General features: G+C 40.4%; 1 protein-coding gene across 9 annotated transcripts in view; it reads left to right on the top strand.

The window, feature by feature from the left end:
• Positions 1 to 26512, top strand: part of LOC135487615 (glutamate receptor ionotropic, kainate 2-like) — a 223255-nt gene that overhangs the window by 30233 nt on the left and 166510 nt on the right. For all 9 annotated transcript variants that reach the window (XR_010446880.1, XR_010446879.1, XM_064771577.1 and 6 more), the window contains exon 2: positions 20461 to 20622. Coding sequence is in view for 6 of the 9 variants with exons in the window: in XM_064771577.1 (XP_064627647.1) it covers positions 20461 to 20622 (162 nt within the window). In the remaining 3 variants the exon portion in view is untranslated. The remainder of the gene's footprint in view (positions 1 to 20460; positions 20623 to 26512) is intronic.

The raw sequence follows: 26512 nt of genomic DNA, 5'->3' as shown, positions 1-26512 counted from the left end.
CTGAAAAGGCCAGGAGAAACTAGAGGATTGCACCCAGCCGACCACATACACCAACAATCCATGGCAACTAATGCTATTAGTAAGAAAGGTCAGAAAACAGTATAAGTGACCTCAGAGACCACCACCGCCTGACAATGATGCATAAATTCTAATCCACTATAAAATACACATTGAACCAATGACTATGAACAATGCAACGAGCGCATTGGATACATTATACACGAACACCCTTGTCGGAACGTTTGAGGACACCAGTTTTTTTACAGTTTTCTCAAAAACTACTGGGCCAACTGTAACCAAAGTTTCATCATATCTGGATAGACTTCTTGGGTATCATTTACAATAGGTTTGGTTTTTATAGTCAAATAGGTAAAACGTTATGGCCCTTTTTCCAGGGGCATGTTTTTTAAAACTTTTCTGTCTGCAGATTTTTCTGCCGTTTTTTTGCAACATCATCTGGACACATTAACTAAAAGTTTGGTAAAAGGTTTTTAGGAAATTAAAAAAAAACATTTAGGTTTTTTTGCCATTTTCTCAATAATATTTTGCTGACCACGATGACACCTTTTGAAACTGGCCCAATGATCATTACAGTGGTTATTGGTCACAATGATTGATGTGCACTCCAGCCAAATCCTCACCCTATGTCAGATTACCAGCCACATCAAACAATATGATATTCACTTGGGCCATTGCCTCAGCCCATGTCAGATTGCCTGACCACAGAAAACAGGCCAAACCAATTGCAGTGCTGTTTCTTTCTACTGTAAACATTCCTTTAAGCCATCCACCACAGGCAAGATGTTTTTCTAAAACGGGGCACTTAAAATGACCAAAGCCCAGGAACAAATAATTACTTCTAACTGTAAAGGCATGGTCCGCAATGAACAGCAATAAGGGACATCAGGGTTTAGTGACCTAGCTTGTTGCTGAAATACACAGGACATGAGTTCACTTGCGATTGAATTGGGTGTAGCAACCAAAACTTCTTCAGTAAGACAAGAACTCCATCATGTAAAACATTTTTTGAATCGTTCCAATTGCCTTGTCCTGACTTGTTCAGCCTAGGAAAATGTTCAGTTACAGTCTGATTCATTGAAGTGGAGAAAGTTCCTGACCAGAGTGTGTATACCATATTGATAGGAGTTACCAAACTCCCAGGCAGAAAATGCCAGTGAGCAAGTCAGTCCGAGGGGTCATTACGGGAGTTGCTGAAAAGTCATAGCAATTGGGAGTATTTTTTGGCAAAAACCTCAAAAAGTGATGCTTTCCAACATTTTTTTAACAACAAATCTGTGCTTAAAGTTATTGGTTATTGTGTCCAGATGATGTTGCAAAAAAACGGCAGAAAAATCTGCCGACAAAAAAGTGAAAAAAACATGGCTCTGGAAAAAGAGCCATAAAGTTTTTACCTAATTGACGATAAAAAAACAAACCTATTGTAAATGATACCCAAGAAGTTTATCCAGATATGATAGAACTTTGGTTCCAGTTGGCCCAGCAGTTATTGAGAAAATTGTAAAAGAACTGATACCCTAAATTTTCCGACAAGGGTGTACATGTACATGCTATTTATAGACATGATTACTGTTGGTGCCCTCACTCCCAATATACACCTTCTGCGCGTATACATCAACGTGCATAACTTACTGCATTCAGTGAATATGCACAACGAAATTCCAAGCTCGCCACAGGTTGCCACTTTATCATCTCTCTGTATAATGCTTGTACATGAGCACTGAACAGCTGCACCCTGCGTCCAGGTTCGATTTCCAAAAGTGCAAAAAACACCTATTTATGGGCGTTTACGTTAATTTCTGATTCCACTAGACACAAGTAGACATCGCCACAAACACATATGCCTCTTGGTTATGCCATCGCTGAGAAATCGGTTCTGCAAAATAACGTCGTTGACCGATTTAAATGATCACTACCAAGTGAATCAATGGGCCATATGAATAAAAACTAGCATTTCTTTCAAGTAGAAGCATTATTAGCTAAAAGTAGAAGATTATGCTTGTTTTCGTATGGATAATGTGGACCTTTCACTGCAAATGCTTTGCTAAAAATCGTCAAGCAAATTCTTGAAGGTCAGTCCCGATGTCATATTTCTTATGAATCGTATGCGCTGGAAATTCATTCCATCTTGTAGTTTTGGAATTGTTAGAAGGGGGTCAAGCGTCCTGAACTTCAGGGCCTTTCACTTGGCACTTATGACCAAGTTTTTTGAGTTATCTGTGTTGGAGAGGAGCACACGAACCTGGTATTCGATGATAGGGGGTCAAGAGGTCTCCTGATGAAAAGATATTTGCGAAAAGGCTATTGTTCTGTCCTCGTTGACACACTCTCGCGTTATTATCAGCCGACTTATCTATCATCTTACTGGGGAAGTCCTGCATACGTTAAAAATTTGCCAAGTTATACATCATAGACCTAGGTTAAGGGAGAGCCTCTACTGATAAGGGAAAGCACTTTTGCGATTGTTTTGGAATGATTACCTTAATAGAAAAATTTGGTCCTCCACCTCGCCAGATCGAAACCGGAGTTCTAACAGATTATGGAGAAACACTTAATATTTGGTCTCTCGTGCTCAAAGACCCATCTCGAGTGTCCTCCGAATAAATTATCCGCTACACGTGGCCTCATTAAGTCGATGCAGTGAATGATATGTTTCTATACGACATGGCTATCACAGTAAATACAATAGATATATTTTCTTGACAAAAAATGCATAAAATCAGCAATTCGGAAGGTGACAATCTTTTACTTCAACTTTCTAGTCACCTCAGGAGCAACCTTGAAAAATCGAAGGATTTCCTTTCAAGTAAAAAGCATATGCTATGCTTTATTCATATGAAGTCAAGCATTTACTCCCTTTAGAAGCAAACTCTTGATGCTAAAAAGCATTTGCTTTGACTTGCAGCAAAAACTTCAATTTCCGAGCATTTGTTAAGGTTTTATTCCTACGAGAACCAGCAAATCCTTCAAAATCGGTAGAGAAAGCAAATGCTAGTTTTAATTCTTATGGCCCAATAACGCTTTGTACATGGACGCTATCACTTATACAGTTGTTCCCAAAGCTTTGAAAAAAGACCACGTATTTTCAAATTCCATGAGCAGATATTTGTGTCTCTCTGCAGAGGGATTGTATTTGTAGAGTGGGGACTGAATGGCGTCTCGTTCCGGTTCCGGTATGAGCCGAATCACGACTATAGTTCCACAGAAACCTCGGAACAGAGCATGGTTTGTATCCTGGCAGGATTTGTTATCGATTATTGTTTTGTTGTTTTCCAATACTTGTTTCTCTTTTGTCCAGAAAAAACGTCCATATTGACTTAGATATATTTCCCACAATTTTGGGTAGTTATTTCGGAATGGAATGTTCTTTTGTTGAAATTTCCAGTCATGGAATATTTTAAACCCTATGCATTTGTATACGAATGTACAGGGATCACGTACATTGAATCGTGTCTGTGAACTTTGCTGGAAGATACCAGGATTATGGTGTGTAAGTCACAGTTGTTCTCCTTTATTTGTTATGAGTTTTAAGTGTTGGGACGTGGTTTCCTGCTGAGTGAAGCCATTGCGCAGTTGCATTTGAGCTGTCTGTCGTATGTGAAATGAAGTAATTATGAAATGGTTGATGTTATTTTCAATACTTGATTGCAGGTCATGTGATCTTTGAGAGTTCGCGGGAAATGAAATTGTGAACAAACGCATGTGCGCAGTACCAATTTCAACAAATACACTTGGGTGATTGTTGAACTTGGATGTTCTCGGCGTTTTGAAAAGGGTTTCTTAAAGGGGGACTTTAGGCAGGAGCTGGGGGGGGGGGGGAGTCATATTGGGGGTCTTCATGTAATTAATATGTACAGTTAGGAGATTGGGACTGGGTTCAACTGTGTGTTGTTTTGGTGTCGTATCCACGCGTCTAAGAGGGGGTGTCAAGAATTTGGGAGATAATTTTATTTTTGTACATGTGCACTGTACGGCAAAGAGGCAACATCGTCTGAAATCAGACATGTCAAATTCCCTCATGAAATTCCCGGGAAAACCCATATCCATATGGTATTGAAATGCAAAGTGTTGAGCGTGTACGTTTACTTCCATCACAAGACCTGCCATTGCTTATTGAAAATAACATCAACCTTGGCGGACTACGTCATCTTTGCCTGCACTAATTGGCTCATCGTAGGTGATTCTATGTCGTCGTCCGTCATCCGTCGACGACTGTATCCTCTGGCACGTTTCTTAACCACTAGGGCTATGAACTTGAAACGTTGTACACAGGAACCAGAGGTCAGGTGACCTCTGGCACTGAATTTCGGTCCGATCTGATTCTTATACTTGGCCACCATAGGGCCAAAAGTGGAAACCTATAAAGTGTGATATCTCTGTTATAAATCACTTGTTTTCGATAAAATGTTCATGGTAGGTTATCCTAGATAGGATACATCCCATATCTTACGGGTTTTGCATCTGACCTAATTTTCAAGGTCACATAGCTCAAATGGAGTAAATTGGCCGGTTGAGTTTTACTATGGCACGTTCCTTAACCGGTAAAGCTATGAACTTGAAATTTTATACATATGACTCCCTACTTCATATAACCCCTGACACCGAATTTCGGTTCGATCCAGAGGCCAAAACTAAATGAAACGACCGGGGGCCATCGTGCTCACCGCATAGATAATTGGTGGTTAGGAATTCATCTAGGTTAACTTTCTACATGTATAGTATATAGGTCAAACCGAAGTAGGTATGACATGTGATTTATCGTTGCTTGGAATACCTACCATAAAAATATCATCGAAAACAAGTCATTAATAAGCAAGATATTGCACTTTTTCCCTCTTTTAGTTTTGGCTTCCTGGTGGCCAAGTCGAGAATCAGATCGGATCGAAATTCGGTGCCCAAGGTTAGATGACGTAGGGAGTCATGTGTATCAAACACTCAAACGACCAATTTACGCCATTTGACCTCTGTAACCTTGAAAAGTATGTCAAATCAAAAACCCGTATGATATATTATGTATCCTTGCTAGAAGAACCTACCAAAAACATTTTATCGAAAAGGAGTCGCTCATAAGAGAGATATCACACTTTTTGGCTCACCGTTAGGGGAGTCTATACGATAGCCCTGTGTCCGTCGTCGTCCGTCGTCGTCCGTATCCTGTGTGGCACGTTTCTTAACCGCTTGACCCAGAAAGTTCATACTTGGTGTGTGGGTACCCCTAGGCAAGACCTTCCTTCAGAATGAAAATCAGCGCAATTTGACTGCTGGTCTGCCATATAGGGGGCGCTCTTTGAAAACCTATTTTTGTCATTTTGAAGCTTATGGTTAAAGCTAGAGCGATGAAAATTTTATGGTGGGTGTATCTGATAAAGGTACATCACATATCACACGGGTTTTTGATTTGACCTTCATTTCAAGGTCATAGAGGTCGAACTCTACAATTTCTTTGATCATGGCACGTTTTTTTGCTATTGGTCATAGACTCTCCAAATTTGATATGTAGACACCTATTGGGCATCTCTACATGTTGACACAGATTTAGGTCAGTGTGACCTACTATTCAGGTATAAGTAGGTAAAGGTTAAAAAAGCCCATTTTCTTTATTCCAGCAGATTGAAGTTTGAAATGAAGATTTAGAGGTCGGCCTGATATAGAGGTTTCGATATTAAATAGATTAATTTCTTTTCATATCACTAAGTGGCGGTATTGTGCAAAAATGTCAGTTGGCACATTGCCAGCAGTTTTGAATTTCGCGGTTCGAGGCAATCCGTCGGGGTATCCCAGATGCGCAGTGTTGTACTGCGCCACTAGATCTGCATACTACAAGTATGGAAGACAGCCATTTTATGAATTTGAAGCGAGACGAAGAAGGAATTAAATCACCTTGAATAAATGCTAAAACTTAATCATACGCTCTGCGGATGAGGTCGTATGTGTTGATTACATTCTTGTGATTGGTTTGAGATGATTAGTTTGTCCTCATTGCCGGTTGTTTTAGAAAATTTTGACTGTGATTGGAAGGTAAAATGAGAAACTTGTCACACTGTTCTTCGGCTTGGAATGGGGATAGTCAATGCAGAGCCAGTTGGTGGTACAAGCTGCCTTGCGAATCGGGGTGGCGTAATAATACTGTGAAAGAACAATAAAATGATGAATTGTAGCAGTGTGTGTCACCAGCTGCCTTGCGAATCGGGGTGGCGTAATAATACTGTGAAAGAACAATAAAATGATGAATTGTAGCAGTGTGTGTCAGAAATTATGTGATTTCTATTGCATTTGACGATCCCAAAGTTTCGAGAGTATGGCAAAATGGCCGCTGCCGTCATTGGAGATTAGCGTCAAGCCGGAACCTTTCGTTACAATGTGGGCTTTTAAACACAAGTTAATGGTTTATAATCACCCAGACGCTATTCATTAGGTAAACCTCTACTAAAAACACTTGCTTTAATTTTTCTAAACCTGTCACGAGTGCTTAAAAAGAACCATTTTTGTGGTCGTTTTTCGTCGCTGTAGAAATGTACACAGTCAGAGTCTGACAGTCAGTGTGTCAACACAACAACGGTGTTGGTATAAACATGAATACATGATACACGGAGCTGAGACACGAATGTAAACATTTGCCTGTTGGGTCGGAAGGAGTTCACCGTTACCGATCACTGCCCCAAGAAAGGTCATCTGAGCTGGTTGACTAAAGTAGATGATGATAATGATGAAAATGTAGCACTGCTGCAGCTGTCATCAGTGCTTTTATATAGGCCTAAGTAGTATAGTCGGATTCATAAGTAAATGTCACTGACTGTCCTTTTGGGTCGCTGTGCAAAAACTATTGGGCCGATTTCTTCAAAGTTTGGTTTTTCTTGAATCTAATTTCAGGACCCAACACAATTTCCAGGTTAGAGATTTGCAAATTATAAAGAAAAAAATTGGCCATTTTTGGGGAATCTGGAGGGCCCGATTTTTTTGATGGATAGTTCTAAATGAAACTTGGCAGCTTTAAAGATACACACGAAAAAAAATTAACCTGAACATTTCAGCAAAATGCATCCAGAAATAAGCAGTACAGAGGAAAAAATGTCAAAATCAATACACTACGTCAATGTACACCAATACATACAAACTTTTTTTTTCGTAACCATGGTTACTGAAATATAAAAATCCTCTTGGGTCCCGAAATTAGATTCAAGAAAAACCAAACTTTGAAGAAATCGGCCCAGTAGTTTTTGCGCAGCGGCCCAAAAGGGCAGTGACATTTACTTATGAATCCGACTATAGGGCTGTCTTGTAACTATGTTATTGTCTCAAAAATGAATACAAACTGCTACCTAGTTACTCAGTACATCATATTCTATACTGTGCATTCCTTGCTTCAATTGTTCTTGTATCATATTTTTCAACATTTCTCTCTAATCGCAAGCCGAGGATAAATACTCCTTTCAAGATAGCGTAATCACACGCAATTCCACAGGTACATCCCATTCATTTGAAATTTCGGCCAATGACAGCAGGTTTTACAAAATGTAAATGCGCTGTTTATTTTCAATAGTCACTGAATAGCTAAGACACATGTAAACCCGTCTTAATTGGCCAGAAAACATCTCTCAGCTTCTCCCACAAATAACGATTCACTTATTCCAACGTCAGTAACATGTGCACGCGGAAAACAATACGACTAACTCCATTTTTTTAAGACAAACCACACCATCCCACAACTATTGCATGATTAACCCCTAACAATGACAAGTTCTTCCTCATACTCTCCCTTTCATATCGACAGGTGAGCACAATGGCCCTGGCCATTTCATTATGTTTCTACTTCTGGCCCCCTCGGGGCCAATTCAAAAATCATATCGGACTTAAATTCATTGTCAGAGGTTACCTGACCTGGGAGGTCCTCTGTACCAAGTTTCAAGTTCGTAGCCCTAGTGGTTAGGAAAAGTGGCATAGTTACACTCAAACGGCCTATTCACACCGTTTGACCTCTTTGATCTTGAAAATTAAGTAAAATCAAAAACCCGTAGGATTTGAGATGTATCCTTGCTCCAAGTACCTACATAAAAATATCATTGAAAACAAGTCACTATTAAGCGAGATATTGCACCTTTTATCATTTTTGTTTTGGCCCCTGGTGACCAAGTCGAGTATCAGATCAGAAGGAAATTCGGTGTCAAAGGTTATATGATATAGGGAGTCATGTGTATCAAATTTTAAGTTCATAGCTTTATCGGTTAAGAAACATGCCATAATTACACTCAAACTGACAATTTACACCATTTGACTTCTGTGACCCTGAAAATCAGGTCAAATCGAAGACCCGTATGATATATCTGATGTATCCTTGCTAGGAGAACCTACCATAAAAATGTTATTGAAAACGAGTCACTTATAAGAGAGATATTACACTTTTTAGGTTTCCACTTCTGGCCCCCTGATGGCCAAGTCAAGTATCAGATTGGACAGAATTTATTGTCAGAGGTCACCTGACCTGGAGGGGGGGTCCTGTGTACAACGTTTCAAGTTCACAGCTGTAGCGGTTAGGAAACATGCCATAGTAATACTCAAATGGCCAATTCACACCGTTTGACCTCTGTGACCTTGAAAATTAAGCCGAATCTCAAAAACCCGTAGGATGTGTGATGTATCCTTATAAGGAAAACCCACCATAAAAAATGTTATCGAAAATGAGTCACTCACAAGAGAGATATCACACTTTTTAGGCTTCCACTTCTGGCCCCCTGGTGGTCAAGTCAAGTATCACATATCATTCATTGCCAGAGGTCACCTGACCTTGGGGGTCATGTGTACAACGTTTCAAGTTCATAGCCCTAGTGATTAAGAAACGTGACAGAGTTTTTGAAACAGGGTACGGACGACGTATGGACTCGCCTACAGTGAGCCAAAAAGGTAAAAAGTGCAATTTATATCTTGCTATCAGTGACCTATTTTCGATAATATCTTTATGGTAGGTACTCCAAGCAATGATACATCACATGAGGTATGAGTTTTTGATTCGACCTACTTTTCAAGGTCAAAGAGGTCAACATTCTCCAACCGTCGCCAATGGTGATCATCGTTGCAAAGTCTAACTCGACCTACTGTCTCTGCCACAGATGGTTCCCCAGCCACCTTTCAACAATGGGAACAATCGACGGCCAACAATGGTAATACTGGGAAGTATCTTAGGTTGAATACGCATGTGTGCAATATCATTGCGCGTTCTATTTTTTCAAAATGGTGAACGAGTGATTGCGAAACGGCTTTTTTTCCTCGAATTTTGCCAGAATACATAATAATATCAGAGGACTTATATAGCGCTCGATTAAGCAAGGCATATTCTCGAGCACTTTACAAAGCAAATCACTCCCTAAAAAGATTACGCTTAAGGAGTGATTTGAACTGGCCGATGTTTCCTGCCAACCTAATACTCCTGGGGAGATTGTGCCAAAGCTCGGGGAGAGCCGAGCAAAAAGCCCGGTTCCCAAACGTTACGCAGCGCGTAACCGGCACCACAAGCAATAGCTCAGAGTCACCACGCAATCTATGATGAGACAATGGTTGCCTGACCTTGACCATATCAACCAGGTACTGAGGAGCATTACCCTGGAGGGCCTTAAACACTAGGAGTAAGACCTTGAAAATTATCCTCTACATAACAGGAAGCCAGTGTAGATGCACAAGTACCGGGGTGATATGGTCAAAGCGAGGCACAATACATACAACCCTCGCAGCAGCATTCAAAACCCTCTGCATCCGACTACACTGCTTGTCAGTGATGCCATATAGAACAGCATTACAGTAGTCGAGATGGGAAGTTACGAAAGCGTGAACCAGAATCTTGGTGGTGTCCTCAGTGAGAAATTTCCGAATTTGTCTGATGTTATAAAGTCCGCGAAAGGCTTTTGAGCACACTTTGCCCACATGTGTTTCCATATTCATATTGGAATCAAACGATACGCCGAGATTTCTCACACATTTGACAAGGCTCACATCAGTCACACCAACTTTAATTGAGTGAATGTTAACTTTGAGCAATTGTTGGCGGGAACCAATGATGATAAATTCAGTTTTCACATCGTTAATCAACAGTTGGTTGGTGATAAGCCAAGCCCTCAAATCACGAACGCAGTTCTCAGTTTCCTTCACCACGTCGCGTTCGACTGAAGTCGAAAGTGGGCAAAAAGACTGATATAACTGACTATCATCAGAATATCAATGAGCGTCAGGTAGATGTCGGGATATCACGTGATAGAGGCGCGAAACGTAAACAAGAATAAAATTGGCCCTAGGCAGCTGCCCTGCTGAACACCACATTTGATGTCAAAGTTAGTTGAGACTGAGTCATTGATAACAATCCGCTGTTTTCGACTGTTAAGATATGACTCCAGCCATTTGAGGCAAGATCCAGATATTCCGAAATCCATGTTCGTGGTTTCAAGGAGAATAGTGGTATCAACAGTATCAAAAGCCGCACTAAGGTCAAGCATCACAAGCAAACACACTTCTTGCTAATCCATCCTCATCAGAATGTCACTCTGCACTTTAACTAACGTTGTCTCAGTTGAGTGACACTACCGATAGGCCGATTGTGATATAGGCAATGGAGAATACAAGGCGCTATGTGATATGAGTTGTCCAACAACAACCTTTTTTCTGTCAACTTTGACACGAACGACAAATTGCTCACTGGTCTGTAGTTGGGAGAAAACCAGGTCAGGACCTGGCTTTTTCAGAAGCGGCGACACAAGTGCACGTTTCCACTGATTCGGCACAGAGCCAGAATCAAGCGAGAGGTTTAATACGATCCATTCATGAAACTAAAAACAAACCTGCATAAATAGACAAATCATGTTTGAAGTGAGGCAAAATGGCGCCGTGATCAGTCATGTTCAAATCTATATCTTTATTACGCATCTGTTCGACACAAATACACTGCACAGTGTTATGAACAAAACTACAACGGCATCCTTAAAATGTTTTGTATCGAAACAAAACAAGAAGGCTTTTCAATCCATGTTACAAGCAGCGCACTATATACACTGGATCAGTGTGTGGACGATCCAGGGGGAGGGGACAAATCTTCAAGTTCGATCTGCCGAACCAGTTGAGGCAGAACGTTACTTGGAACAGCCAGGGTTCCCCGACTGTTCCTCGGAAAATACCCTACCAATATGACGTCACCATAGTGGTTGGGACTTCTGTTAATGTTTTGCGGCTTGGTTACAAAAACTGCAATAACTTTGGCAATATAAGTCTCAACTCAACGCCACAAATAGCATTCTTTTCTGCAAGATATCTACTCTACCCGACATCTAGAAGTACTGTGTAGGATATTGAATAAGTTTTTAAAATAACAAATTTTAAACACTCTGCTGACTTTACCCCTATTTTGGCGTAAAATAAGTCTAGAAAGTAAAATTGGAACAACATGAAACAATTTTTGGATCCACAATAGTAACAGTCTCCATACCTCTGGGGTAAAATTATGTGAATAGAGGCAACTGGATTTTTTTAAAGCCCCAAATTAACTGTTTTTGCTGTATAACACTGTTTATTGGTTTCTATGGTAACCGGCCATTAAATAACATTAAAGACATTTTACAAAAGAATACTATCACCTTGAAGAGGAGATAGTACCCTTCATCACAAAAGTCGAATTCTATCGCTTGGTCATGTTTATAGCAATCAACATGACTTTCAATAATTTGTATCAATCTCATAAGTTTCATTAAAATTGACGTATCAAAAAGTCGTTGTTGAAACAATGATAAGTCGGATTTTTCGGCCTAGTTATTTAGTTCGTCGGTCCCCATAATGGACCAATGTTTCGGTTTTTGCATTTTACCACTTTAAATGATCGAAGAAAAAAATTCTTCAAAAAACCAGATTTTCGTCATTTCTGGACCTGTGTGAATATCCCCTAAATGATAACTAATAAATTTCCTAATTACAATGCTATGAATCTCATAATTATTTTAATGGGTAATGGAAGAGTACTGGTGCTTTACAGGGAAAAAAATGTAAGGATTACTAAGCACACTTTTTAAGAAAAATACCAATGAGTACTTTAAAAAAAAAACCTCTTGAGTTTAAAAAAAGCCAAACATTTCGTTGTTGATTGTTCGGACCTTTAATATAAAAAATTCTTATTGAATTTTTTTTCAGTTATAGCCCATAGCATGAAATGAGAGACCATTGCTGTCGATTTTCTTATTTCCCCACTGTTTGAGAATTTAAAAAAATACACTGAGCAATAGGTAATTTTTAACTAGTTTCGGCTAAATTTGTGTGGTGTATATCCCGTAACTCTTCAAATAATTCAACAATATTTCATACAGTTCATGATCTAGGTTTAGTGAACATATTCCTACTTCAGAAGAGACTACAGAACATAATACCCGGGTTTTTGATTTGACCTAATTTTCAAGGTTACAGAGGTCAAACTCTATAATTTCACCGCAGGTGGCACGTTTCGTCATCACTTGTTGTAGACTTTTTAAATTTGGTATGTAGACACTTATTGAGCATCTCTACATGTTGACCAAAAAAAGAAGATCAATGTGACCAACTTTTCAGTGATAAGTAGGTCAAGTTTGAACCCCCTCTGGTAGAACAGCCAAAATGACCAAGTCAGTGTGATTCCTATCTGTCTATTTGCTCCTCTCTATTTGTGGACTATATAGCTAAATTATACAATATTTCAACAGTAGGCAAGTAGCCTGCATGCCTGCTATAAACAATATCAAACCAGTGCCAGGAAATAACCCCTTCTGTTAGAATGGCCAGATTTCCCATGCTCCCTTGTTCCAGGATGACTCAAGAATGAATGCCTATTTTGCCATATCATGTGGTTCTGCAGTGCATTATCATGTAGGTTGACTTCCTATTACATTTTTTTTACTATTTTGTCAAATACTATCAATAAAGACTATTTTCTTCCCAAATTATTTCATTGCATAATCTTCTATGGTATCATTTCCCTGAAATACCTTAAAAGAAGTGTTCGTGTTAATTTCAGTGGCATGCCAATACTGTGTATTAGTTGTCCAACAATAGATAATTTATCCAAAAATTGACTAGGCCTACAATACACTACTCCTGGATTCGTACTGTCCCTTGGATCTGGGGCTTCAGAGGGGGACTTCAAAATATCGCCTGTCTGTTCGACGCTTGCCATCTCTGTTACCTTACGCATCCCCGCACATCTGACGCCAAACGTCAGTTGCAGGCCTGTCAATGATTATCAACCAGTGTAAGAATAAACTATTTGGCAAAAACAAATAATGCTTTCACTTCAATCTTTACTAGGCAAGGTGGTAGGTGACAAAAACTTCCCATCATGGACCCAACCCAGTTAAGGCCTTTCTTAAAAGCCCTCTAATGGGATGTGACCACGGGCTTACGACACTATTATATGATTATTTAGAAAGCCAACTAAGATGACTAATCCTATCATTATTGTGGGTAGACCTTATTCAACTACATCCCGTTACACATATCTCATTATCACTCCCAGTCCTTAAGGAGAGAGTGTTCAAATTGCATACATTGCCCCTAATTCATTTCAGCACTATATCCTCTCAACCATTCAAATACCAGACTCCTAGTTGGTGGTATCATCATCATAGTACCAATCTCTGTTATGGCGTATGTCCAGTCTCACTCATGCAATCAGCTGCAGGCATCACACTCTCTCTGCAACTATATCTTAGAAAACCCTCAATACTGACAGCCTTCATCCACACCAATTAATTCATGTCAACTACCAAACTACTAATCAGTCATAATATCTAGGAATAAATCAACACCGGCTGAGCACAATGTCCCAAGGACATTTTATTTAATTTTAAACTTGTTGTCGGAGCGCTCATAATCAATACAGAGTATCAGTTTTGAGATCGGGTACCAGCCTACATGGAGGCTACCATATTGGCTAAAAGTGGGTCAGACCCTTAGTCGCATCCTGAAAGGCTTATATAGTAAAGATGTGCCCCCCCCCCCCCCGGACGATCAAACTCAATCTCCCGGTCGTCGGTCCGTCTGTCGAATTTTACATGCACCCGCTAAAATTCTCACACAGCCCTTCTGCAACAGTTTGATAGTCCACACACTTATCCAGTGTGTATAGAGCGCTGCTTGTAACATGAATTGAAAGCTTTCTTGTTATGTTTCGATAAAAAAAACTTTTTAAGGATGTCGTGATAACTTTTTCATAACACTATGAAGTGTACTTGTGTCAAATAGATGCGTAATAAAGATATAGATTTTAACAATGAATGGTGCAGTCACGGGCGCCCAGTGTTGCTCTGATCCGTGATCAGGTGACAACACTGACGCCTGATCACGGCGCCATTTCGCCTCGCTTCAAACATGATTTGTCTATTTATGCAGGTTTCTTGCATGCATCTATTATCTCAGGCATGTGACCTTCCTCGGCGTCTCTCAGGCAATGAAAAACCTCTTTTTGATTTGTTTTTAGTTTTATGAATGGATCGTATTCTGACAAATTTCGAGGACAAAAATCCGTTTCGAGGCCCTCGTCCTCCATTTTGAAAAAATAGAACGCGCAATGATATTGCACGCATGCGTATCCAACCTTAGATACGTCCAATTATGACAACTGTTGGCCGTCGATTGTTCCCATTGTTGAGGTGGCTGGGGAACGACCTGTGGCAGAAACAGTAGGTCGAGTGAGACTTTGTAACGATGATGACCCTTGACGACGCTTGGAGAATGGATCAAACTGTGGCAGAGGGACTATGTGAGAAATTCAACGGGTGTATGCAATTTTCGACATTACGAACCGAAGACCGGGAGATTCTGAGGTCAGATGGCTAAAATTGGCCGTTTGAGTGTAACAATGGCACGTTTCTTAACCGCTAAGAGCTAACAACTTACACATGACCCTCTTGGTCAGAATACCTCTGACACCGACTATTCGTTCGGACCAACTCCTGAGCAACTTCAAAATCCAAGCAGAGAGATCACTGGTGTTAGCCAGTTCTAGTTGAGAAGTGGCTTATGCTTATTTATTCAGGCCTATCGGGATCCATGTTTTTCGGTCAGATGCGTTTTCGGCTACATTCTTTCCTCCGCCTCATCAAATTATTCCCGTAGAAGCCAAAGGGCGCACAAGAACTGCGCTACACTGATCTGATAGAGATGGCGTCTCCCTTCTATAGCGATGGTTTCCTCCGACGTCTCCGCTTTCCACCCACTAACATTAAACTCGCCCAATATCATGTATAAGACGTGAGACTGATTACCAGTATGTCCTCGCTAATGCGCAGATCTCAACTCTAGGAAGTTCTTGCAAAGCCCGTGAATCGTCAACTTGAACGGCTATCCCAGTGTTCGACATCGTTATCAGTAGGTCGAACAATGAGATAGGGGTTCACATGGACGTTTCACGGGCTTTGCGAAAACCCCTTCGCCTCCACAAACGTTACACAAGTGTACCACACTAGCTGCAATATATGCCTGTCGCTCTTCACTCTGAAACCACGAAGCATGGCAAATCGACCGGTACTTTCTACAGGATGCATCAAAAAAAGGATACAGTTTGACAAATCACCCCCAAATCAGCAGTTTATATTTTTGGAAAAATTTATAAATTACCCCAATATGTTTCAATGGATATTGGTAGGTAGGGAGGGGCTCAATGTATATCTGTGCAAAATTGTAGACCCAGAATTAACAGGGGCAATTTGCAATAAAAAAAATCTTAAAACTGCCTTGCGTGAAAATGGATGGCATTTAAATTGGATCAAAGACCATGGAAAGGTAGATTAGGCACATCTGCCTTGTTTTCCACGAAGTTTCTAGGTTACAGCAGTAACTCTTTGGTCTCCATGTCAATTTCATTTCTTTAAATGCCAATCATTTGCGGTGCAAACCAATTTTTACTTGGTTCAGGCAATTACCCTTGCTCGCTCAAGCGTGAAAAGCTGGGTCTAAAATTTTGCAAAGGTATGTATTAAACCCCTACCTTTCAATATCCATTGAAACATTTTCCAAAAATTTAAAAATTAAATCATAAATTATAAAAAATGCTAATATGGGGGTAATTTATCAAAATGTATACTTTTTTATATTGACGTGGAGGCTAAAGGGTTAATGCTGTAACTAACAATTTTTGTGGAAAGCAAGGCGGATGCCCAATGTCCTTTCCCATGATCTTTGATTCAATTTAAATGCCATCCCTTAACGGTGCAAACCAGTTTTAACTTGCTTCAGGGAATTTGCCCTTGCTCGCTCATGCGTGAAAAGCTGGGTGTGAAATTTGTACAGATATGCACCAAACCCCTGCCTACCAATATCCATCGAAAATATTTTCCTGAATTATAAAGTGCTAATTTGGGGGTAATTTATCAAACTGTATACTTTTTTGATACACCGTGTATAGCAAAATAACCACACTGGTAATGATTACACTATTAGAAAGGTTTTGAGATTTTGAAAAACCTCAAATGATTTTTTTCGTAAACACAAATATGTATCGGAACCTAGAGACATTTTTTGGCTAAAATAAAGGCTCATGGCTTTTGAGATTCTGACTGGGTAGTTGCTGTGCCATTTCATAGCTCGTAAAAAGTCGTCTCTCGTCGGCTGACTTCGGTCTGTTAAAGGGAACCTATTGGATCAGAACTGAGCCGAACTCAATTTTTCGACCCACTTCCCGACATTTTGAAGAAATAAGTCGAATCAGGCATGAATACCACCAATTTGACCCCTAGCTGCTGTCTCAGGCTATATTCCTAGGACGCAAAGACGAGTCAGGCGGACACGTGCGAGATTATAGGGACTCGTTTATTCAATCATATTGTTTTGTAGGTCTAATGGCCAAAGACATTGTTTCGTTAAATAATTCGTTAAATTCAATTAGCAGTTATCACACCATGAGAAAGAAAGTGCTTGCATATAAGGTAAAATGGGGTAATTGTAGCCCCGGTCTTATTGTAGCCCCTGACTATGTTTTTGATTTATATTCCGGTAACCATGGAATTATTCAGCCAACCCAAGCGTGGATATGAAAGAGGTGACTCTTGAGTATCACAACATAAATATTTTTGGATCATGCAACATGTTATGTAAGAGCTTTGGCTATAAGAAGTAAACAAATCAGACACATGCACAAAAAAGTCGGGATCGAACTTTTTGCAGGTATGAATTTTTCCACACTTACAGAGCATTGATATATTTGAAACTTGGTTCAGGCGATCAGTATAGAGTGTAGAGAATGTTGTATGCGGCATTTGATGTCATCGTTTAAAGTAAATTTTGAGAGACACTTTTTTGACCAAGGTACCCTCGGGGTATTAGTAGCCCCTATAAATAGCTCAATACATCCTGTCATGAATCATGAAGATGATATGCTTCTTTATTCTTACACCTGCATTATATTATTTGATCATAAATCTATCTGATTAAGATAGAATAGATAGAACGGTAACCCTTTATGTACCAATAATGATACATTTGAGGTTTCATACTAGTTTATATAACATAATTTCGAAATAAAAATATTTTCAAAGTTACTGGTGGCTCTAGCTAAAGCCACACCATTGTCTAGATAGCATCATTTCTCGTGGTACATGTACATTGCATTACCATTAAGTGATGCCAGCTATAATTGGGGTGTATTCATGACCCATCCCTTAAAGTTTTGAACGGCGCACGACAAGACTGTCAGTCAATTCAGAATATCAAAAGCTGTTGTCTGACACAAGGTACAATGTACAACAGAGGTGATGAATAGTACTTTGTGTTTTCACACCAGTCTAAAATCAGTCTGATTTGCGACGATATTGTTTAAATTGTTGGTAAACGATTGCCTCGAACATCACTTAATGTGTTCAATAAATACCGTTTGATACCAGCAAAATCACGTCATCAACAAAGCTTGTAATAATACTAAATGTTTTATTACCAATAAAGACCATACATCTGTGAAAAAAGTGTTCTTATGCATAAAAAACAAGCGATTTGAAATTACAGTCGGGGGCTGCAATTACCACAAAGCCACGGGGTAAATGTAGTCCCTGACCACAAGTCTTGTATTGTCTCTCAGAAGCATCGTTTTAAAAGAAAGGTCTGAATTACAGGCAATATCATTGGAAGAGGTGCCACTACAAGATCCAGGCCAGTTTTTGTGAATCTGCAGGGAAATCTCTTGCGTAAGGTAAAAAGGGACTACAATTACCACATTTTACCTTATACAGTATGGGCTTTGATTATATCCTACTTTCTTTCTTAAATCAAGGTGCTGATACGTTCTAGTTTGTTACCGTCATTATCAAATTATGATGCTAATCTACAAAACATCCTTTCGTATATTTTCCTCGGGGTCCTGTTTGACTCATCACTGTCGATGGCTTCCCATGTTAGAGCTGTCGTCAGTTCTGCCAACTACCACCTCAGAAATGTGGCACTTGCTCGCCACCTCCTCACAAATGAAGCAACCAGGACACTGACTCAGGCCATGGTGGTATCACGACTGGACTATTGCAGTAGTCTCCTACTAGGGCTATCCGAGGAACTTGCCGACACACTTCAAGTGGTCCAGAACGATGCAGCTCGTTTGATAACCCGTACACCACGTAGGAATCACATCAGCCCGGTTCTAGAAGATCTTCACTGGCTCCCCGTCCGTGCCCGTATGAGTTCAAGGTGCTAACTCTAGTCTACAAGGCGGTAAATGGTATTGCCCCTGATTACCTGCAGGATCTTTTGCAGTTATACACCCCATCGACGTCACTCAGATCATCTGACAAGAACCTCCTATCTGTGCCGCGTTCAAAGACTACATCATTTGGTGGGCGTGCCTTCAGTTTTCTGGCTCCCCAACTGTGGAACTCTCTAAGCTGTAATCTACGGGACACTCAGTCACTCCTTGCTTTCAGGAACACTCGGTCCTATTTCAGAAGTACTTTGCTCGCTAGGGGGCGCACTCGAACAGTTTAATTGCTGGATTTGAGCGCCTTACAAGTTTTTATTGTATTGTATAAATTTGTAAGATGTTTAAAAAATCTGTTTATACATGCTTCCCTAAATTGGTGGCTTGCATTGGAACTAACTTTTTCCCCCTTGTCCGTCATTAAAGGCATTCAAGTGTGTTGGTCAACCATGACTATCTCCTTTGTCCCTCCACCATAAGACCTAGTTTCCCCTTATGACATCACTATTTCGGACACCTAGCGCCCCATTTCTGGAAAGGTGTATAATGATAGGCCTATTATCCTTAAATCGCACAACAAACCTTGAACTACAGGGTGGCTCAGAAGATTCTCCCCTTACACAATGGATGCACAATAGAATTCTATTTTGCATGGGAAAAAGTTTTCTTGGCCACCCTGTAGAGCAATCGAAATACGCTTCATACTGGTGGCCAAGTCAAGAATTAGATCCGACCGAAATTCAGTGTCAGCGGTCACCTGACATGGGGGGGGGGGTCCTGTGTACAAAGTTTCAAGTTCATAGGGGGTAAGAAACGTGCCACTGTATTTGAAACTGGATACAGACGATGACGAACGACGACGACGAACGACGGATACTGCGGTATTGTATAGACTCCTCAACGGTGATCAAAAATCACCAAAAAAAACCCGCAATGCAATGCCAATAGCCAGGATTAGCAGCCGCCCGACTCCGACTCCGAGTACGAGTACGAGTCCGATTTGGATCCGCGCGTGAATGTTCAGTTTGATCGATAAGCAACGTCACGACTCCCGCTCCGAGTTGATCTTAGTTCCGGAGATTTTACGTTAGATGGCGCTGCAAAATGTAAACATTGTAGACGAAAAATGTACATGAATGTACACAGAAATAAGCAAAGAAATGGCGAAAATGGCACCCGACAAAACTGTCAATTTGCAAATTATTCTTGCCATCAAAAGTACATTGCTAGGGATCTGCGTTTCCTAGATATCCTCTATATTCACGAACGATAATGAAATCCCCTCAATCTAGGAAAATAAAAGGACAATTTGTAGTGGGATGCACTTACGAGTAGGGCACGTTCTATTCGCGGTTCACGAGCCACTCCGTATGAACTGGTGGGAAACCCTCGCATTGTTGATGACGTAAAACGCAAAAAGGGAATCACCTCGTACTCGAAGTCGGAGTCGGGTGGCTGCCAATCCTGTCTGATGTCGAGGAGTTCACACGAGTCCAAGATTGAGGATGCGGTGTGTTGGCCCAAAAATTACAAAATACAGCCCCCCCCCCAAATGTATATTTTCGAATTTTATGCGGCATCTCTACACCCTTTAACTCACTTTGTATCATACGGTCGATACAGAAAAAGCCCTCGTTATCGGTTGTGCACTGAGGGTAATCCCTTTATTTGATCTAACTCGGGAGGGTTTTTTTCGGCATTAGGTTTAAACCACACCATTTCTCCGCTAAGCAGTATAGTGGGTTTCTAAGTAGCAGTGTTTCTTCTCGTTGCAGGTGGCCTGTTTGGTAGTGAAATTCAAGACAGGGTGATTGAAAAGGCCTTTCGTTTTGCCGTCAATAGCATTAACAGAGATAGGAATTTATTAAAGGGAACACGTTTGAAATACGACATTCAACGTTTACGAAACACGGATAGTTACCAAGCGTCAAAGAGAGGTACGTCACGGTTCGGAAATGTATTAGTTTGCCTTCGCCGTTCAGATAGAAACAAGGCTCTCCCAATACAGTCTTAGTCACTAATAAACGAGATATTGCACTTTTTACCTTTTCAGTTTTGGCTACCTGGTGGCCAAGTCGAGAATGTTACTGGACCGAAATTCGGTTTGAAAAGTTATCTGACCTAGAAGGTCATGTGAGTTGTAGATGGTCAAGAATAGGAAGACCTTGACCTAGTGTCTGAGGTGATGGTTGACCTAGATTTATGGTAAAGTAGGTTGTTTGAAAATTTGAAATTTGAATTTTTTTGTTGATTAGCTGAGTTTGAAATCAAATGAGGCTAACCGTTGGCCTAGGTATTTGAAAAATATACATGTCTAGGTAACCGTCATCAGCTCAGAAGGAAAAATTGGTTGAAAAGAGCCATTTTTTGCTTGGGATAGGTCAAAGCTTCCTATTCTTGCCCACCGACTGCTGTTTTATTGAAGACGTACAAGAAAAGACGATTTTTATACATGAGTGTTCATGCACTATATATCCTAGAGTATAAAGTGAATATACTGTAAAATCGGACTTGAGACATCACTTCTGTAAACCAGCCCACTTCATTACTATGACGGTCACATGGCTGCACATGCAGTAATAATCTGTAATAATACATGAACTTTCTGATTGGTTTACCAACGCAAATAGCCCCAGTAGTCATTGGCTTTGAACTTCATAGAACTGACACCAGTAATGTCACATTCGCAGTAGGCCTATTGTGAAATTATTGAGAAGAGAAAACCAGCTCTGATCATTTCTGAATTTCAAGGTCGCGTACAAAAACTTGTACAGGTTGTCCCAATAAAAAAAAACTTCGAAGACCACTTTTAATTAATTTTTTCACTGAATTGGGTTTTGCTAATTACACATCATTTTCTTGGATGTCTAAAATGGTGGGTCCACGAGTCTGTAGGGTTGTTCTATAGGAGTCCAACACAGATCGGAGAAGATTAAAGTTAGCTGTTAGCCACAGTTTTGAAGGTTCATTACACCCTGATCATGCCAAACTTCCACTTCGTCCGCGTGAAGATCTCCATCGACCACTGGAAGTGGCCCAGCATCAACATGGCCATGACGAAATGCCGCTTCAAATCCAATGATGATGACCTGTGGACTACACCAGCCTCACATGCAACATTTACAACGCGTATCTGAAAGTCCAATCATTCCGCATCCGCCCTGCTCATCAGTATTTGCTGTTTTCCATGCCTTCCATGCCTTTCGCGCGTTAGACTTTAACGACTTCATCACCGTAAGGTCTAACGGCTGCCGCAGGGATATGCAGCCCACTGACACCAACTGCAGAATTCCCCACATCTCAGTAATCCGCATCCAAAATGTTCTGTCCTGTACGTGGGGTCGAAAATGGTCAACTATCAAGAAGTAATTTTCAACGTTCTCTCCTTCCACGAATGGTTGCAGAACCTCAGGTACCCAGTGGTCAAGTATAGGGTCTCCTTCCTCATCCACCCTGTTTGTTAAGACGTGTACTTCAACTGCTCATTTTCCAAGGCGTCGAAATGGTGTATAATCTTATAATGGTCCGCAAATTCTTTCATTGAGGTGACAACACCATTCACCAAAGCTTCTTCGAAGTCACGCACGTACTTGATTGTTTTCTCCGACACTGTATACGAGCCTTTTCTGGCATTTGGGGTACATCTTGCAGTATAGACGATGTGAGAAAACGAAGCCTGCTAAACCAAGCATTTCATAGGCCTGAACAGTCGACATCCAAAAAATCCTTAGATGAAAAACAGCTTTCATAAAGCACTAAATACAATAAAGTTTTCTTTTGTGACACCCTTTATATAGAACTGGTCAATTCTGGTATGACACAAACTCGTTTTATGAAAAGTGATAACGATTAGGCCTACATGATCATGTCCATCCAAGACCCAGTAAATAAACTAAACCTCAATCTGTTTATGCTTGCTCTTGAACAATGATTGGAGAAACCATGCATATTCAATAGACACACCAACCCACTTTGCCAAAGTGGGCTGGACATCCTGATACCCAGAAGTGATGTCTTAAGTCCGATTTTACAGTATGTATGGTATATCAGTCCACAGAATGAATTTGTGTGCAGAATGAAATGTTCTATTGGTAATATCCAATGAGCGCACACCTTACACCAAAGAATGATAGTCCACTGATGAAGAAAATATTATAGTCCACTAAATAATGAAATTATCGTAGTTCACAACACATAGAGAATACGTATGTGCGTATTGAATCATGCAGTATACAGAGTTTCAAAGTTATTTGGTATTTTCCTGTTGTTCTTTCATCACAATGTCCTCAATGTACACCATCAGCATGTCTGACCACTCGTTGAGAGCCCTGTTCAGGAGATATCTGGGTGCCCTGGCTATTTCCACACTGAGAGTTGCACCTCTTTGAGCAAGGAGCAGGGTAAACTCATAGATATCCACTCTACGTATTCCAATGTCGACAAATGATTGAAAGTTTTTCTCTTCTTTCTTGTTAAAATCCTCACTCATGCAGCATTCATGATCGGTTTGACTGGGCCAACCTTTTTCACAAGACACATCCTCGAATGGATTACAAGCACGTCTGACGATATATTCAGCAAACACATCCACCACCATTTTGCCTAGACTGCTTTTTCTCAAGGTGTCATCACACTTATGGGTTTGAAAGTCACTCTTGAAATCTTCCCAAGTCGGGATATTGAGAAATACACCAATTTCAGTTGGCACAATCGTCTCCTTCTCTGTACCATCATCAGACCAAATCACCATTCGTTTTCTATTGTCAACGTTCATTCTATTGCAAAAGAAAGTGGTACTCACGTAAATACTAATTGTCATTGTCAATAATCCATGAACGATTCTCCTTCTTTTTGACGGCTTCATCAATTGGGACGACAAGAGCCTTCAGAGTGTCGAAGCAAACCTTTGAAAGACGCATCCACTTTTCACCGTAGCTAATAGTTACACCTATTTGGTCTGACTTCACTCGAAAAAGCTTTTCCTGGGCAGAGTCATTCATAGGGAGTCGTTTTGTGATCGATGATGGTTCTTGATTTTCCTTTTCCATTTCCCTTAAGCTGGTACGAGTCGTCTTTTTCTTCTTTGGTGCATTCGTTCCAACAGGTGAGTTGGTTCTCCTCCTCCCTAACTTGGGTGTTTCAGGAACAGTAACTTCAGAAGTTGGTTTGTTGGTTGGTTCTATGAAGGCAGCGCACATCATCGTTGCTCATAGAGAGTTGCAGAGAGGTATGTTCACGTTGAGCATGTGAAGCAAAGTGAGAAATGTTACCGCTTCAACTTCTGTAAAAAATGTTCTTATTGGCTGGCATAAATGGATGGCATTCTCTTGGGTGATATTGGAATGCATCATCTCTGATTGGCTGTAAGATGTATCCCTATCCTGATTGGCCAAAAGTGTTTGTTGATAAATCCCATCATCTGATTGGCTGGTGTTTGAATTTTGAATTCTGTTTTGGTATTGGTTGTTCTGAATTCCTGACTGACCTTCAACAAAACTTAACAGCATAGTTATTGATTCCGCAAAAGTGTACACTGTCCACCACAGTTTTAAATTGATGTTGATCTTTTCGGCACCATCCTGAATGACAATGAGGGCACTGTCTTTATCCTCCTTCACTGAGACCGTAACATCAGGGGTCAAATGTATGGTCATATGTGCCGACCTCTTGGTTGATCTCTTGGTTGAATTATTATTCGTCCTTTGCCTTTTCACATTTTTCGATGTATGGGAGGCATCTCCTGATGCAGTTGCATACAATTGCTCCCTCTGTGTCACAATCTGCGCCTCTGCAATTGTGTTGGCGTACATATGCATGCTTTTGTGAATCAAGCTATCCTTTATAGGTATTTTGTCTGTTTGTCATTGGTGATTGGCTGATTTGAATTTGATTTCAGCAAATAGTCATCTTACTATTTCATGATAACAAGCGTCTCATAAAAAGTTTGATTTTCTTATCATATTTTTGCAAGTCACGTTTAAAGCTCGATATAATTGACTTGAAATGGTGTTCATTGAATTTTTGAACAAGGAAATATATATGTTAGGCACCATCGACCGGTTTGTGCTATCGATTGATCGCGCAGCGCCATCTATGGATCTGTTAAGTGGAGTGTCCACGTCCTTAGTGAGGCTAAGAATGATGAAATAGAACACGGTTTAATTCACTGAAGAAGCCATCTTAGAAGGGAAGAGCACGGATTAATTCACTGAAGAAGCCATCTTAGAAGGGAAGAGCACGGTTTAATACACTGAAGAAGCCATCTTAGAAGGGAAGAGCACATGCTCATACATGCATACTAATGATGCAGACAAGACGATGCTGCCATCTGTACTAATAGAAACTAACTAGCATTAACTAACAGAACTCAAGTGATTTAGGATCACGGAACATCTCCCCTTTTTGAAACCTGAAGGAAGAGGATAATTAAGAAAGAGAAGATTATAACATTTAACGAAGCGAAAAGTCCAAGACAGTAATGATATATAGCGATCACTCTAGAGCTAACTGCTTTAAACAGAAAGTCGTGCGCATACCAAGCGGGTCAAAAAGAGTTTGTGCTGTTTTTCTTGACAGTCAGAAGGCTTTACTGTGTTGTGTATACATGCCAAACGAGAGAGAACATGTTGAATATAGAGAAGTGCTTGAGTATCTATCAGAATTACTTGTAAGGTATGATCCAAATAGAATTGTGATAGGTGGGGATTTCAATGTTGATATTACGAGAGCTGATGACACAAACCTTAGGGCATTTAAGAGCTTCATCGAAAGGGAATCGTTGCGCATTGGAACGGACTTCAAGGATGTTGATTACACATTTGAGAGTAAAATTAGCGGGGCAAGGTCGAAACTTGATTACTTTTTGGTATCTGAAGGTGTGTTTAATACACTATCGTTACAGGAGGTCCACCACGACGTTGATAACACATCTGACCACTCAAGCCTGTCACTAATCTGTAATGTGCCGGTTGAGTTTGTCGAGGTTGAGGATAACTCTTATGTAAACGGTGGTCTCATGTGGTATAAAGCTTTTGACATTGAGATTGAAAATTATAAAGTAACATTAGATAGGTTAATACAGGGAATTCATATTCCTGATTCACTTACAGCCTGTGATAATTATTTCTGTGAAAATCATAAGAATGATATTGAACTCTTATACCAGCACATTGTTGATGCATGTGTATCCGCAGCGGATAATACTATCCCACGACGTACCTGTGGGACCAAAGCGACTGATTGTCAACAACGTCAGCAAGGGTGGAACGAAATAGTTAAGCCTGCCAGAGACAAGGCCATTTTCTGGCATAATATTTGCAAAAGTATAGGGGCACCGAGACATGGTGTTGTCGCTGACATCAGAAGAACAACCCGTGCTAAATATCACTACGAGGTCAGAGCTCTCAAGAAAGCTCAAAAACAAGCTGACAGCAACCGCTTAGCCGAATCACTTGCTGAGTCCAATAGTCAGTCGTTTTGGTCCAGAGTGAATAGGATGAAGGGTAAATCATCTTCTTGTGCCAAAATGGTGGATGATAAGGTCGATAAGACCGAGATAGCGAATGTTTTTGCTGAAAAGTATGAGAGACTGTATTCCTCGGTCTCGTATGAAGAGAATGAAATGAGGGCACTGATGGAGGATATAAATGCTAGGATTGGGTCCCCTGAACACGGGGATAAATGTGGAAATCACGTTGTAACTACGAACGAAGTGAAGAATGCAATCCTGCTTCTGAATAAAGGGAAGCATGGGGGTGATCATTCTCTTTATACGGACCATTTTATCAACAGTAATGATTCACTTAAGGAGAAACTGGCCATACTTTT

Source organism: Lineus longissimus, chromosome 5 (assembly GCF_910592395.1).
Source record: "Lineus longissimus chromosome 5, tnLinLong1.2, whole genome shotgun sequence".
In the NCBI taxonomy this organism is placed as follows: Eukaryota; Metazoa; Nemertea; class Pilidiophora; order Heteronemertea; family Lineidae; genus Lineus; species Lineus longissimus.
The sequence above is the reverse complement of the archived record's forward strand: the minus strand, read 5'-3'. Positions and strand labels throughout refer to the sequence as shown.